This window comes from Nelumbo nucifera, chromosome 1 (assembly GCF_055504915.1).
Source record: "Nelumbo nucifera cultivar China Antique chromosome 1, China Antique-T2T, whole genome shotgun sequence".
In the NCBI taxonomy this organism is placed as follows: Eukaryota; Viridiplantae; Streptophyta; class Magnoliopsida; order Proteales; family Nelumbonaceae; genus Nelumbo; species Nelumbo nucifera.
Window position 1 is genome coordinate 159190900 of NC_142649.1, and position 17573 is coordinate 159208472.

Here is a 17573-nt window from a genome sequence, read left to right on the forward strand (position 1 = left end):
TATCACCAATATCGATCACTGATATATTGGCAAAATATTGTAGATATTTGGAATAAAAAAGATTCCTGGAAATTTTCATATCACCACCTAGAAAAATGGGGATATTTCACCAATATTGTCGATATTGTGATCCATGATCTCAACCCAAGGTTGAGGTTCCCCTGATGGTAGAAGGGCTGGCAGTCTTGCATTCAGGGAGAGCTAGTGTTATTGGCAATTTGGCATTGATTTATTCTTTTACCAGATACTTGTATTCTAAATTGTTCATTTCTCTAATTCAATCCTAACCTAATGTTTAGTCTGCAGTTGTTTACCTGTTACTTAAATTTGTTGTTGATTGGGTGGATGGACAAATTGTTTTCCTGGAGGCTAAAGACACTGCAGTTGTTATAAGCTTCTGCATGCGCCTGCTTCAACTTTACTCTTCTCATAACATTGGCAAGGTAAAGGGTCATCTTTTTCTAATGTCTTCACCATGGTACCAACATGGCAAGGAGAGGCTGTGTGACAGAGGAATGCCCTGGTACTTGCTTGGGTTTCTCCTAGGCAGTGACTTAATAAAAAGGCATCTAACAACTATGGTCCTTAGTATTTGACTCAAAACAATATAAGAGAGAAATGGTTAGTTAGATAGGCACTTGTGCAGATTCTGCTGCAACAAGAAAGGATCAAGAAATAGGTGTACCATGTGATTCATGAGCTTCAGCTTATAAGTGGAACCAACTTGTTGCATGTCTTTATTAAAGGTCAAGATCAAGAATTAATGGTATACTTCCTCTATTAAAAGTATTCCCAGCTTCACAAGGGAGAAGGTTTAATTTACCCGATCCAAACAAAAGCCATGTCAAAGGGTCTACTTTTGTGGTTAAGCGTGTTATTTCTTCTCCTTTTTTATTTTAAGATCCTCTCGTATGTGAGATGTTGGATCCCAGGAAATCTTCCTTATGGAAGGTGCAGTCTCTTTTGTAAGGTTCAGACCTATCTTATTCTGCCTAAGTTAAAACTGATTTTTTTCAACCATTTGCTTCTTCCTTGCTATGATGGTGAACCAACCAGAATTTTAGGATATCCAAGGAGCCTCTCTCGGGAGCAAGTTTTCTAGTGTATTAGATTTAGTGGATGAGAACGTATATTTGTATATATAAGTTATAAATTCATAGCACCAATGAGAGTGTTTAATAATTTTAAACTATTAAGATATTTTCTAATTAAAGTATATTGTTATTATTGTTTAATATAGTACAGTTTAATTATGCCATTTCATTTTCAAACTATTTTATTTTATGAAATATTTGAAAGTTGTCAGATGAGGGAGAAGATGGTCATGAGTGAAAGGGTATGCTTTTTTTGAGTGCGGCTTTCATGCAGTCCTGCTCAATCCACTTGCTATGGTTCTGGTAACTAGGATCCAGAATGATTTGAAAACCTTGGATTCTAGATTTTGAGTGCGGCTTTCATGTAGCTCCCATTTAAGCCAGATATCCAACAATGAAGTTAGCAAACCTTGGATTCTAGATTTCTAGTGAAATGAGGTGCTCAATCTGTTGTCAAAGAAACAAGCCTTCTTAGTAAGATGTGGAAACCTCAAAGGACCTCTATTTAACTATTCCACCCTTACTCTACCACACATATGTACTCATCACCATTAATCTGTCATCCTCAATGACTATTTGAATATGAAAGACCACATAGAAGGGAGACCTTCTCATTCTGTTTGAGTTCTATTCATTGATTGAACCAGAACTGAGGATTTCTTCTCAAGATTCTTCAAGAACATCTCCAATGCCCAATGGATGTGTCCTTGTATTGCCTAAATATCTACTGATTGACTCTTTGCTGAGGTAGATCTGTCAAGTTTGTGTTCCGGGGCTTCAGATTTTTCTCCTAACATTTACATTTTTCTATGTCAGATATCATTGAGTCTTTCAAGTAGTTTGCTGAGTGAAGCTAGCACTGATAAATACAAGGACTTGCGTGCTTTACTTCAGCTCCTCACCAATCTATGTTCTAAAGATCTGGTATGATACTTCATCTTTTAGTTACCAATATTTGTACTTTTTTTCGGTAAAACTTCTGAGAACCAAATTGACAAACTGATGAAAATGTAGGTTGACTTCTCTAGAGATTCTGATGAGGTTGAGAGCACAGACATTGCTCAGGTATTGATGTTTTGACCTTCTGAACAAAGCGAAGGGAAATTTTTTCTAACATCAACTTTTCTGCAGGTCGTTTACTTGGGTCTGCACATAGTTACCCCGCTGATATCATTGGACATGCTGAAATACCCTAAACTTTGTCATGATGTAAAACTTTCTTCCCTGTATTTATGGAACAATCTCCTGCTGTTTTTGGTAGAAGATGCTTACTGTTCATTTCTGTTTGCAGTATTTTGCGCTGCTATCACATATGTTGGAAGTTTATCCTGAAAAGGTTCCACAATTAAACAGTGAAGCATTTGCTCATATTATTGGTACCCTTGATTTTGGTATTCACCATCAGGCAAGTTCTTTTTCTTATTATCTGACCTAAGACCTAGTTGGTATTACACTATTACATACATATGTACATATGTAAATACATGTTAGCATCCATTTAACCTAAAATATTGCACATCGGCATATTATGCCCTATGATATACTTGCACACAAGGTTCAAAGTGTCGGTATCATGTATTGTATTGGTAAGTGTTAGAATGTTAGAGTGATGTTCGGAGTTCTTATTAGCCCATTCTTATGTTTAACTTATCTTGTAACTGGGCCTGTGTTAATGGGCCTAATCCTGTTTAATGATTTAAGTCATCTGGGTGTCCCATCACTAATCAGGGGCATCCAAGTAATTTCTTGTACCTTGTACTACATTCATCTATAAATAAAAGACTGGTCGACTGGCTAGTACAGTTCGACATTCTCTTCATTTCAGTGGTTCTCTTCTCTTCTTTGCTACTTCGAGTATAGCTCCTCAGGTTACATGGTATCAGAGTGTTAGCTCCTTCCTGGTTTCAGCAGGCGCACTCTCTTCTCTTGCTGTCTTTTCATCTTCTCTCTTCCTTTTTCTGGGTTGCTGTAGTAAAGACCTAGGAGTGTAAGAGAGTAAAGCAAGTTCGAACCTAGGGTTTCTCTTGGTTGTAGGACTCAAGGGAAGTAAGACCCAGAAGTAGATGTCCTACTAGGTTATTTTCAGCAAGTAGTAGCTATTGGGCTACTAAGAGAGGTCTCTATAGGACAGACCTAGTTGAGGACTGATTCCAGCAGTCCTAGCACTAGTCGAAAGGGGGAGAGCTTCCTCTACAGTTGCAGCTTCGGTGCTCCAGCAAGAGTTGCACAGAACAGTGGTAAAGACTTAGCCTCTTCTACAGTTGCAGCTTCGGTGCATCAGCAAGACTCTTACAAAACTGTGGCAACTTCAGTTACAGATTTTTTCAGGTCGGTTACTTCTGCACTGCACAGTTGCAGCCTTGAACTTTTACCAGCACTGTGAACTGGTTCAGTTACAGACCTTTACTTGCTACTGTACCCGAACTGTGAACACTTCTACCAGCACTGTGAACACTGACCACTTCGGCCAGTCCTAAACAGAACCACCTACAACACTGTGAACAACTCTTGGACTGAAGTCAGGATGTCCTCACTATCCGGTGAAGTTTCCTCTAGATATAGCAGACCTGTCACAAGGTCCTCAAACCTGGAAAACCCTAATCTGCACAGCTTGCAGATTACAAGTGTGCTACTGGATGAATATAACTTCAAAGAGTGGTCCGTCTCAGCAATGTTGTTCATTACCTCTCGTGATCTCACAGACTATTTGGATGGAGACAAGAAACAACCAGAAATTGGCAGTCCTTAATACACCGTGTGGTGCAAGGAAAATGCCACAGTCATGTCTTGGTTGCTGGCCTCCATGACTCCTCGGGTGACCAGAACTGTTCATCACTTCCCTACAGCCGCTAAAATTTGGGAGAAAGTATCTAAGACATACGGCCAGAAAAAAGAACAATGCTAGAATATACAGGCTGAACCAAGACATTGCAGCCCTAAGGCAAGGAGACATGTCCGTGGCAACATACTTTGCAACACTGGAAGGCCTCGGGAAGAGCTTGACCACCACTTGATTTTGGATTGGGAAAATGCCAAGGATAAGGAGAGGCATGACAAGCAGATTGAGGAGGGCAGAGCCTTTAAGTTTCTGGCGGGCCTTGACCCTGTATATGAAGGTATAAGGTCACAGATTCTAGGGAGAGATGAATTACCTGAGCTTCACCATGTCTACTACCTGATGAGGAATGAAGAAGGAGAAAGGAGATGCAAGTTGACTCCCAGACACAGTCAATAGAACTACCTGGAGAACATTCAACCTTAGTCTCCACAAAGGGGAATAGATTTTCAGACAAGAAGTCCCTCAAGTGTACCCATTGTGGTGGTGAGAAACACACAAAGGAGAAATGTTGGGTCTTGTACCCTCATCTGAAGCCATCTGCTCTGAGAAAGGACAAAAGGCAGCATAAGGGCCACACAGCAAGTGGGAATCTAGCCACCAACAACAGTAGTGACAACTCATAGAGTACTCAGACAGTGTCCTCTTCCACTGCAAGGCAGGCTGCCGACTCCTCTGGACCAAGTACTTCGGGCTTCACAGCTAGTGAGGTAGAGGTTCTCAGTCGGGCATTAGCCCGTCTGAAGAACAATTCTTTAGCTTCCACCTCTCTTGCCAAATCAGGTACAGCCTCTGCATTTAGTGCAACTAGTTCCATTAATTCTACCTCTTGGGTGATTGATTCCGGAGCCACTAACCATATGACACATATGTCCTCCTTATTCTCTACATATCATTTGTTGTCTAGCCAGGATAAGATGAGAGTAGCTGATGGGTCCCTCTCCACCATCCCTGGAAAGGGGGTGGTTGACCTAAGCAAGGATCTCTCTCTTAAATCAGTCCTATATGTTCCTAGTCTTACCTCAAATCTGTTGTCTGTTTCAAAGCTTACAAAAAATTTGAACTGTAGTATAACTTTCTTTCCTTCTCATTGTGTCTTCCAGGACAGATTGACGAGGAGAACGATTGGGAGTGGTCATGAGTATGGGGGCCTCTACTATTTTGATGAGGATGTCAGCTCAGCCTTGCAAGCTTCTGCTACTACTAGTCTGGAAAGTGTGGAGTCAATAGCTAGGTTGCACTTGTGGCATGCTAGGCTAGGTTATTTGTCTTTTTCTTCTTTAGCAATGTTGTTTCCCGAACTATGTAAGGGCATTCCGAGTCAGAGTTTAATTTGTGATGTGTGTCAAATGTCAAAACAATGTAGATCAATGTATCCAATTTCTAGTAATGAAATTCAAGCCCCTTTTGATTTGGTTCATTCTGATGTTTGGGGTCCTTCACCCATTGTTTCCATTGATGGCTTCCGTTACTTTATCAGTTTTATTGACCATTATTCTCGGTGCACTTGGATTTATCTATTGAAAGGACGTGATGAAATTCCCCGGATAACTATGATGTTTTGCAAGATGGTTGAAACACAATTTGATAAAAAGATCAAGCAATTCCGTTCAGACAATGCAGCTGAATACTTTGAAAGATCCTTGAACTCAGTCATGGAAGATGCAGGCATGTTACATCAATCATCATGTGCTTACACCCCTTAGCAAAATGGGGTTGTTGAGCGCAAAAACAGGCACCTATTGGAGACAGCTCAAGCCCTTCTTTTCCAGCACAATGTGCCCAAGCAATATTGGTCTCAAGTTGTTCTCATTGCATCATACCTGATAAATCAGATGCCATCTAAGGTACTGGGTATGAAGACTCCTTTCTCTGTTTTGTGTCCCAATCTTCTAGAATTTCCTCTTCCCCCACGGGTTTTTGGTTGTACATGCTTCATACATGTGAAGGATCCAAAGAAAACCAAGCTGGATCCTAAGGCTACAAAGGGAATATTTTTAGGGTATTCTCCTACGCAAAAGGGGTATATATGATCCTGTCTCCAAGAAAAAATGTCACCAGAGATGTAGTCTTTTTTGAGTCTCAACCCTATTTCCAGTCTTCTCAGAATCCTCTTCAGGGGGAGAGTAGTGGGTTAGAAGAGGATTCTCAGTCTCCCTTCTTTTTTGTTCCCCTTTTATCACCTTCCACTACTCCTAACTGTAACATTCCGGGTCAACCTAGTGAGACTCTCACTGCCAGTTACTTCTCCAGATTTGGCTGATGCTTCTGAAGGTTCCAGTAAACAAGAGAAAAAGATACTTACATACAGTAGAAGGAAGAAGGGCCCTCAACCTCATGATTGCAACCAGTTGAACTCAGATCAATCTGTCTCTGCAATCCAAGGTAATTCTGACTCACTCAATTCAGATTTGGATCTTCCTATTGCTCTTCGTAAGCCTGTTCGTTCTTGTACCACTCTGCATCTCATAGCTAATTATGTTTCTTACTCACACTTATCCCCTGCCTATCATTCCTTTGTGTCTGCTCTTTCCTCTGTATGTGTACCTTCCAGGTATTTAGAGGCGGCATCTGATCCAAGGTGGAAAGAAGCCATGAATGAGGAGATGAAAGCCCTAATGAAAGCATGAATGTGGGAATTGGTGGACCTGCCAGAGGGGAAAGGCACTGTTGGGTGCAAGTGGGTATTCATAGTAAAGCACAGGGAAGATGGGTCAATTGAGAGGTACAAGGCCAGACTTGTGGCAAAGGGATTTACACAAAAGGAAGGAATTGACTACAAGGAAACCTTTGCCCCAGTAACAAAGCTCAACACAATCAGGGTTCTACTGTCACTAGCAGCAAAATTCTCTTGGGAACTTCATCAGCTGGATGTGAAGAATGCCTTCCTAAATGGTGATCTTCATGAAGAGGTATTCATGGAACCCCCACCTGGATATGATGTTGGAAAGAAGGTATGTAAACTAAGCAAAGCATTATATGGTTTGAAGCAATCTCCCCGGGCATGGTTTGAGAGACTTTGTTTGGCCATGAAGAAAGTGGGGTACACTCAGAGCAGTGCAGATCATACATTGTTTGCAAGGAGACAGGATGACAAACTTACAGCACTCATTGTGTATGTGGATGATATGGTGATTACTGGAAATGATGTGGAAGAGATGAAGAGGCTGAAGGAGTTTTTAGATTCAAAATTTGAGATCAAAGACTTGGGAAATCTGAGATACTTTCTTGGGATTGAAGTTGCTAGATCAAGAGAAGGAATCTACATATGTCAAAGAAAATATGTGCTAGATCTCCTAGAGGAAACAGGCATGATGGGGTGCAGGCCAGCAGACACTCCAATAGAACCAAACCATGGATTACAAGAATCAATGGGTGAGGAATACTGTGATAAGGAAAGGTACCAAAAATTGGTAGGAAAACTGATATACTTATCCCTTACTCGGCCAGACATTGCCTATGCAGTGCATGTTGTCAGTCAATTCATGCACTCACCAAAGACCCTTCATATGAGAGCAGTGGAAAGAATTCTCAGATACTTGAAGACTTGCCCAGGGAAAGGAATTCTATTCAGGAAAAACAGCAAACTTGAAATTGAAGCCTACATTGATGCTGATTGGGCTGGGTCCGTTGGAGACAGAAAATCAACCTCAGGTTGTACATTCTTGGGAGGAAACCTAGTCACATGGCGCAGTAAGAAGCAGAATGTTGTGGCTAGATCAAGTGCAGAAGCAGAATACCGAGCAATGGCACACGGGGTTGTTGAACTCTTATGGCTTAGAATCCTCCTTAATGAGCTTGGTATCAAGACTGAGGGTCCCCTCAAGCTGTATTGTGATAATAAAACTGCTATCAACATTGCCAACAATCCCGTGCAGCATGACAGGACAAAACATATTGAAATTGACCGACACTTTGTTAGAGAGAATTATTTCAGGAGAACTCAGTGTGCCTTATACTCCATCAGAGATGCAGATTGCAGATGTATTAACAAAAGGCTGGCAACAACAAAGTTCAGGGACATACTTGGCAAGCTAAACATGATTGATATCCATGCTTAGCTTGAGGGGGAGTGTTAGAATGTTAGAGTGATGTTCGGCTGATAAGAGTTCTTATTAGCCCATTCTTATGTTTAACTTATCTTATAACTGGGCCTGTGTTAATGGGCCTAAATAAAAGACTGGTCGACTGGCTAGTACAGTTCGACATTCTCTTCATTTCAGTGGTTCTCTTCTCTTCTTTGCTACTTCAAGTATAGCTCCTCAGATTACAGTAAGCTTTGATACGGATACGTATTGCGGTACACTTTCGATACACATGGATATAGTGGAAATAAATGGGCACGCTTGGATTCATTGGGAAAAATCTTAAAATCTCACAAATACATCAATAATAATAAATCTAAAGTTGAAATAATTAAGAATAAATTATAAACATATAAGAAATGCAAACTTTCATAGTTTATATGAAGAGTGTAATCATACGAAGAAGAGGAATAACAGAGGAGAGAGAGAGAAGAGAGGAGATGAGAAGAAGAAGAGAAAAAGATATGAGGGGTCGAAAGATTGGAGCTGGCGGCACCCAGCTTCCCTTTTATTTAAAAGTTTTATAACAATTTTAAGAAATTGCAAATAGGCCCCTGGCACCTTGGCAACACACCCTAAACAAAAGAAAAGAACATGCTGTCAGCAATCTAAGCTGACAGCATTGTAACAACATGAATAAGAAAAAACAATTTAAAACTAACAACACTCCCCCTCAAGTTGGGTTGAATATATCTATCATACCCAACTTGTCACACAGCTCATTGTATCGTAGGTGTGGAAGTCCTTTTGTGAGAACATCAGCAAGTTGCTCCTTAGATTTGACATAAGAGGTGCAAATTTCTCCCTTTTCCAACTTTTCTCTTATGAAATGCTTGTCCACCTCAATGTGCTTGGTCCTATCATGTAGGGCTGGATTACTGGCATTGTTAATGGCTTCCTTATTGTCACTGTAGAGGGACATAGGATTGTGGACAGTAACCCCAATTTCTTCAGCCAAAGAGCTTCAGCCATCTCATGTGCCATAGCTCTATACTCTGCGTCAGCACTTGACCTTGCCACTACACTTTGCTTCTTACTCCTCCATGTCACTAGATTTCCTCCTACAAAGGTACAGTACCCACTTGTGGATTTTCTATCATCCACAGCTCCTGCCCAGTCAGCATCTGTGTAGACTTTCAAAACCTTCAGATGATTATGTTTGTTGAATAGTAACCCTGTTCCTAGAAACTTCTTCAAGTACTAAAGAATCCTCTCTGCTGCCTCCATGTGTTGTCCTTCAGGGGAATGCATGAATTGGCTTAAGACCCCAACTGAGTAAGCAATGTCTGGGTGAGTCATGGCCAAATAAAGCAACCTTCCCACTAGTCTTTGAAACAGTTTCACATCTTTTAGTGGTTCACCATCACAATTTCCTAGCTTATGGTCAACATCCAAAGGGGTATCGGCTGGTTTTGCACCTAACTTGCCTGTATCTTGTAACAGATCTAGGATATAATTCCTTTGAGAGATGAAGATGCCCCTTCTTGAACGGGCAACTTCAATTCCAAGAAAGTACTTTAGGGGGCCCAGATCTTTCACTTCAAATTGAGAGGCTAGGAATTCCTTCAACTTTTGTATTTCTGTGCTCCAGTTTCCTATAAAGATGATGTCATCTACATATACTATCAACACAGCCACTTGTTCCTGATATCTCTTCACAAAGAGAGTGTGATCAGATTGACATTGCTTGAACCCCACTTGTTGAACTACCATATGAAATTTACTGAACCACGCTCGAGGAGATTGTTTTAGACCATAGAGAGACTTTCTTAGTTTGCACACCTTACTTTCACTTCCTTTGGCACAGAAACCAGGGGGTTGAACCATGTACACCTCCTCCTCCAGATCACCATTCAAAAAGGCATTCTTAATATCCATTTGATGCAATTTCCAATCAAGGTTTGCAGCCAATGATAGAAGAACCCGCATTGAGTTCATCTTGGCTACTGGGGCAAATGTCTCATCATAGTCAACACCATAAACTTGGGTATACCCTTTGGCTACCAGCCTTGCTTTGTACCTTTCAACTGTCCCGTCTGTCTTGTGTTTCACTTTTAACACCCATTTACACCCCACTAGGTCTTTCCCTGTTGGAAGATCCACCAACTCCCATGTTTGATTCTTGTGGAGGGCATTGATCTCCTCCTTCATAGCATTTGTCCATTCAGGGTATTTTAAAGCTTCTACCACATTTCTGGGTATGGGAATACTATCAACTGTCCCGTCTTCCTTGTGTTTCACTGTAAACACCCACTTACACCCCACTGGGTCTTTCCCTGTTGGAAGATCCACCAACTCCCATGTTTGATTTTTGTGGAGGGCATTGATCTCCTCCTTCATAGCATTTGTCCATTCAGGGTATTTTAAAGCTTCTACCACATTTCTGGGTATGGGAATACTATCAACTGTAGATAGGAAGGCACGGTGAGAAGGGGAAATGTGGTCATAGGACACATATTGGGTAATGGGGTGTTTGGTGGTGCATGACCTGACCCCTTTTCTATGAGCAATAGGAATGCCAAGTTCATCCACAACCGAAACGGGGGCTATGGGATCAACAGGTGTTGGACTTACCTCCTGGGAATCAAATAGTGTTGGTTGCTCAGTGTTTGGTGGCTCCACACCTTTTGTCACATTGCTGATCTCTACAGCGTTGACGTTGGAAGACACGAAAAGGAACGAGATCCGAAATAGAAGGAAGGGAGACTTGACGAATATGGGCCTGCTTCTCTTCCACACCCCCTGAGGAGAAGCAGGGAAAAATGGTTCAGACTCAAAGAAGGAGGAAAGAATTCATTTAGTTCACCATGGGAAGCAAAGAATTCATTTCTTTCTGCAACACCGTTTTGTTGTGGTGTTCTTGCACATGAGCTTCTATGAATCAATCCATGGGAAGCAAAGAATTCATTTAGTTCACCATGGAAATATTCCTTTGCATTATCGGATTGAAAAATCTGAACTTCCACATGGAATTGTGTAAACACCATTCTTTGGAAATCTCTTACGATCTTTGGGACTTCGTCTCTATTACGCATGGGAAAAATCCATGTATAACGGGAGAAATCATCAATCAATGTGATAAAGTACTTATACTCGCCCTCCGAAGTTATTGTAGTAGGCTCCCACACATCAGAATACACAATATGGAAAGGGAAACTTGATCTTTTATTACTTGAAGAAAATATTGTTCTACATTGCTTGCTCAATTGACACGTTTGACAATGGAAATCTGACACTAAACAGGACTTAAATAAAAACGGAAACAAAGACTTTATTATTTCAAAAGACACATGTCCTAACCGATTATGCCACAAAACAATTTGACCCTTATTTGACTGACTATGAGACTGAAGATGACACCAAGAAACCAGCCTTGCTGTCGAGAGTGTAGAGATCATCCACTAAGCTTCCTCTACCAATCCTCCTCCCGGAAGTTAGATCTTGAAAAATACATGAATTAGGAAAAAAGGTTACACTGCAGTTTAATGAATTTGCGATACTACTAATAGAAAGAAAAAGAGCCATGAATTAGGAAAAAAGGTTACTCAAGTTAAGTCCTTGAGGAAGGGATATTGATCCCTGACCTGCAATGGAAGAAAAAGAGTCATCTACAAATCTCACTTTATCCCTTCCTGACTAAAGGTTATAAGAACTGAATAGGTTTGGCTTACCACTCATGTGATTAAAAGCCCCTGAGTCAATGATCCAGGGGGAATCTATGGTTGTGGAGACGTGGAAGGCAGAAGCTGCATTACCTGATGTAGACGCAAATGAAGTAGAAGGGTTACCAGCGGCTGATCTGTCCATCTGGCGTAAGGCCCTACCATATGATTCCAAGTGACTATGGAAGGAGTTCTTAATGTCTTCCTTGGGGTCAGAACCAATGAAGTGTTCTCAAGTAGTATCAGTTGGCACTGCAACAGACTGAGTTTCTTGGGTTACCACATTTGCTGCGTTGTGTGTTGTATTAGGCTTCTTCTGACTTTGTACCTTACCCTGTTCTTGGTTCTTTACAGCCCACTTTGGTCTCCCATGGAGCTTCCAACATGTGTCGCGTGTATGTCTTGAATGACGACAGTGAGTGCAGAACAAATTATTCTTATCATCGGCTTTCTTGGAATCATTTTTCTTTCCCAAATTATTTCCACCCGTTGCAGCTAATGCCACTTGTTGCTCCCCCTCAATTGTAACCATCACACTCCGCCTACTTTCCTTAGACTGAACAAGGGCATACACCTCTTGAACTGAGGGCAACTCTTTACTTCCTAAAATCTGAACTCTAAGGCGTTCATATATGGGGTTTAGTCCCAACAAGAAGGCAAAAACCCACTGCTGAGAGACCAGCTTCTTATAGGCTCTAGCATCATCCTCATGTTTCCATTCTATAGCTTGATAGTGGTCCAATTCCTTCCACACTGAGCTAAGAGCTGAATAATAGGCTGATAAACTGTGGTTTCCCTGTTTACAAGTTGAGGATTCAGCTTGCAACTGGTAGATTTTAGCAAAGTGCCTTTGCTCTGAATAGGTGGTCTTGGCCTGTTTCCATATCTCATTTGCAGTATCTGCCCACATAAAATTCTTTTTCACATCAGATTCCATGGCTGTAAGGAGCCAGGACATCACCATATTGTTTTCTTGGTCCCACCGATCATGTTCAGCAATCCCACTCTTGGGTTCTTTCACCCTTCCATTTATGTAACCAGTTTTTCCCCTTGCTGTTGCATAAAGTTTTACACCTTTGGCCCACTCCAGGTAGTTCAGACCATTTAAAGGAGTTATCGGCATAGGAAACATCATGCTTTCAGTCCCCATAGCTGCTGTTCCACAGGTTGATGTAACCCCAGATGATGCAGAATCATCATTCGCCATTTTCAAAGGCAGGTTTACAAGCCAAAACAGGAAAACTGCAGGTGCATAAGACCAGTCCTCACACCAGTACTATTTCTAACAGTCACAATTAAGGCACAAAACACCACACCCTACTCTGAAAACATGTACTACACACTGCTGAAGCACATAAACAGTCCAGGAAGAAGAAGAATACTGTTGTATATTCCACACTTCACAGACTAATTCTAGCATATACCTGGACAAAGGGGATCACACACCCCTGTACAGCATCTGTACGAAGGTGTAAGGAACATAACAGGCTTTCACAGCATCAGCTGAAGGTCAAAAAAGAAAGTTTATAGGTCTTCACAGCATCCGTCGAAGGAACCAGGTCTTCACAGCATCAGCCAAAGGTCAAAAAAGAAAGTTTGTAGGTCTTCACAGCACCAGTCAAAGGTCAAAAGGACGTTTTTTGAATCTTCACAGCATCAGTCGAAGGAGGCAAGGAAGCTTCACTTCATCGGCTTCCACCAATTAGGGTTACCTTGGTGCTACGACCAAGGAAGAACCCAAAAGAAGAGACGGAAGTTATTTCTGATCAGTCCGATTTGAAAATTTTGTTCTCACAGTCCAAGAAAAGAGATGACGTCTGGGTTGAGTGAATGCTTCTCAGTGAAAGAAAACTCCTATTGCCCAGCATGTTGCTCTGATGCCATGTAATCATACGAAGAAGAGGAATAACAGAGAAGAGAGAGAGAGAGAGAGAGAGAGAAGAGAGGAGAGGAGAAGAAGAAGAAGAAGAGAAAAAGATATGAAGGGTCGAAAGAATTGGAGCTGGCGGCACACCTAGCTTCCCTTTTATTTAAAAGTTTTATAACAATTCTAAGAAATTGCAAATAGGCCCCTGGCACCCTGGCAGCACACCCTAAACAAAAGAAAAGAACATGCTGCCAACAATCTAAGCTGACAGCATTGTAACAACATGAATAAGAAAAAACAATTTAAAACTAATAGCAAAGAGATACATTACAATCAACAGAACCAGGAGTCTACAACATATACATATCATACAATAATTTTACTAATAATACATCAAACAATGTTTGAGCTTCAAATCTACTAAAAGTTCACTAAAAAACACATTAAACTGTTATTGGATCGTTGAGTTTGATAGATCCATCTTATAGTTCTTCCTTACCATGAAAATTGTTTGCAATATATAAAATAAATGATTTCTTTGTGTTAGTGTAGGGGGGTATTTTTGTCTTTATACTTATGTTGAGGTTGCTGATCTGTAATATTATATTAGAACTAGTGTCCCTCACTTAAATAAGGGCACATGTGTCTTTTTCATTATATTAATAATATAAAAACATGTCTGGCCGAATGGGAGAGTAACTTTTTCCCTAATTCGAACCAGACTTTTCTTCTCTCCTTTTCTCCTCCTTTCTCTCTCTCTTTCTTCCTTCTTTCTTCCTCTTTCTTATTGGCTGTTATTAGACTAACAGAACTCAAAGGCAGGCCGAATTATAACATGGTATCAGAGCTCAACTAAGCAACTCGGATCTGCCCAGATTTCTGTTCTCTGCTCACTCAATCTAGGGTTTTCCCTTGATTTCTCTACCATCGATTGGAGATAAGGGAAAGGGCTGAAAATGTGTGGTCGCCCTCTTCCCTTGGAGGTTTCTATGCCTCCAGTTGTGTCTTGTGTGGTCGATTGTTGTGGTTTCTAAGAAGCCCTCCCCTAATCGATGAAGAGAAGAGGGCTGATTCGTGTGGTGCAGTAGGTGTCTTGTGTGGACTGATTTTCTTCTTGTGTGGTTTGTCTTTCAAGTGATGAGGTAAGAGATTTCTATGCATATTTTCTGTTTTGAATCAAATAGGAAGTATGTTTTAGATCGTATGATGGGATTTCAGACTGTAGTGTGCTAGGGTTTATGCTGTTTTTTGGTGTGATTCGAAGGAGGAGTGGTGCTCATATAGTGGTGAGATTTCAGGTAGTCGTAGGGTAGGGTTTGTGGTGTAAAGAGTGCAACCTTCAACAATAACAAGTGCTGAAACCAGTGTGATCAGTGTGATCAAGCAGTGTGTAGTGTGCCGAATTCAGTGATAATAGAATTCAGCAATGGGAGATAACAGTGATGGCAAATCTAATGTGATGATGCCTACTGACTACCTGAATGTTCAAATGACCTCCATTAAATTGAATGGAGAGAATTATGTACCTTGGGCTAAATCTGTAGAAGTTTTTCTGAAGGCAAAGAAGGTGAAACACATAAGGGAGGAGAAACCCTCCACTGATTCTCATGAGTATGAAGACTGGGAACAAGAGGATGCACAGATTATCACGTGGTTATGGAATAGTATGGAACCCAAGATTAGTGTAAATTTCATGTTTCTTGACATTGCCAAAGATGTGTGGGACCATGCTAAGAAGTTGTATTCTAGTCAAGACAATACAACCAAAGTATATCAGCTGTATCAGGAATACTTTAATCTGCAACAGGGCAATCAGAGTCTTAAGGAGTATTATGCTAGTATGAGAAACATCCATAATGAGTTGAATGTTTATCACCCCCTCACTTCTGATGTCAAAATTTAGCAACAACAGAGAGAACAGTTTGACGTGACTCGATTTTTGGTGGGGCTGAAATCTGAGTATGAACCAGTACGAGCTCAGATACTAGGAGGGTCAGCTCTCCCTTCTTTAAAAGAGGTGTTTGCTCGACTTCGGAGGACTTCTATTGGATCTACTAAGAACTCTAATGTCTCAGATAGATCAGCCTTTGCAGTGTCAAGGGGCCGTGATGTTAGAGGTGGAGCTCAAGGAGCTCAGTCTGGCCGTGGTGGTAGCAGTTGTCCGGTATATGGCTGGAGTGGTGGTGGTGGACCTACATATAACCGTGGTGGTGGTCGTACTGGAGGTGGAGATTCAGGAGGAGCCTGTGGTAGAGGACGTGGTCCGAGGAGGTGTACTCATTGTGGTATGGATGGACATACCATTAATTATTGCTATGACTTGCATGGTCCACCCTCAACCTGGGCCAATCATGCCATGACTAGTGACACCAGTTCCAGTTTCATACAGGAGAATCGTTCAGTTGATCAGATGCCTCCTACATCCACAGATGGTCCCGGGAAGGAGATGGTGAGTGTTCCCCGTGATGAGTATGAGGGGTTTGTCCAATCCACATCTTAGCAGAACACGGCTACTTTCGCACACTCGGTATGGCTTGTTTGGCATCCACACCCAATCCCTGGATTATTGACTCTGGAGCCTCCAATCATATGACTGGAACTCCAGATGTGTTTTCTTCCCTCTCTCATTGGTGTTGGTAATGTTGACCTGGACCCAGTATCCCTATCCTCAATTTTGTATGCCCCTAAATTTCCGTTTAACCTTATGTTTGTTAGTAAGCTTACCAAGTCACTTAATTGTTCCATTACCTTTTACCCTTCAACATGTGTTTTTCAGGATCTCAAGACGGGGATGAAGATTGGTGGAGGGCATGAAGCTGGTGGATTGTATTATCTTGACGGTGGTGGAAGAACATCAACAGCTCTTCAGTCATCTCTCTCTCCTCTCCAGTGGCACTGTTGATTTGGTCATCCTTCGTTGAAAGTTTTGAAATCTTTGGTTCCTTCGTTAAGTCAACTTTCTGTTTTAGATTGTGAGTCGTGTCGGTTTGGGAAACACCATCGTGTTCCCTTTAGTTCTAGGGTTGATAACCGTGTGTCGAGTCCTTTTTCTTTGATTCACTCGGATGTTTGGGGTCCTTATAAAGTGATGTCATACAATGGATATAGATATTGTTAGACAGTTTTGTATGCCCTTAGCTTCGGCCACCCATTCCGCAACCTTTTTGGCGTCCATTAGATGGATCCTACCATTCCTTCAGATATTTTGTCATTTTTGTTGATGGTTTTTCAAGGATGGCGTGGCTCTATTTAATGAAAGAAAGAAGTGAATTGTTTACCATCTTCCAGAAATTTTATGCTGAGATTCGCAATCAATTTGGTGTTCATATTAAAATTTTTCGTTCTGATAATGGCCGTGAATATTTATCTTCATCCTTTCAAGAATACTTGGACCAACATGGCATTATACACCAGACCTCATGTACCTACACCCCACAACAAAATGGGGTGGCTGAGAGAAAGAATCATCATCTCTTGGAAACAGCACGATCCCTCATGCATCACATGAATGTTCCCAAACCCTTTTGGAGTGATGTGGTGCTTACTTCTTGCTTCTTGATTAATCGGATGCCCACGTCTATCCTTGATGGTCATTCCCCACTTACTACCTTGTTTCCCACCTTGTCTCTGTTTCCTCTTTCTCCTCGGGTATTTGGGTTTGTCTGCTTCGTCCATAATCTGGGCCCCAGGAACGACAAGTTAGATGCACGATCCCTTAAGTGCATCTTCCTTGGCTATTCTCGGACCCAGAAAGGGTATAAGTGTTACCATCCTAGTTCTCGACGTTCCTTTGTGTGTGTTGATGTTACCTTCTTTGAGTCTACTCCGTTTTTCTTGGGGTCAGGTGATGCTTCTTCCTCCTCATCACCTCCCCCTCTTCCACTTCCAATTGCCGATTCTGTCCCCCTTGTTCCAGCCATGACCAAGTCCTTGCCTCCAGTGTACCGGCTACTCCTTCGGCTCCATCACCATCGACAGATCCAGCAGTTGTCTCCACACCAACCCCGAACCCAGTATTTGATCTTGATC

The 17573-nt window shown here is 41.5% G+C and overlaps 1 protein-coding gene across 4 annotated transcripts in view; it reads left to right on the top strand.

The window, feature by feature from the left end:
• The window catches only part of LOC104602862 (exportin-4 protein), a 155082-nt gene that overhangs the window by 130201 nt on the left and 7308 nt on the right, over positions 1-17573 (top strand). For 2 of the 4 annotated variants that reach the window (XM_088894963.1, XM_010266721.1), the window contains 5 exons: positions 300-443; positions 1911-2018; positions 2109-2159; positions 2226-2303; positions 2386-2499. In XM_088894963.1, the coding sequence (XP_088751089.1) occupies positions 300-443; positions 1911-2018; positions 2109-2159; positions 2226-2303; positions 2386-2499 (495 nt within the window). The remainder of the gene's footprint in view (positions 1-299; positions 444-1910; positions 2019-2108; positions 2160-2225; positions 2304-2385; positions 2500-17573) is intronic. The other 2 variants (XM_088894964.1, XM_088894965.1) reach the window with 1 other exon arrangement.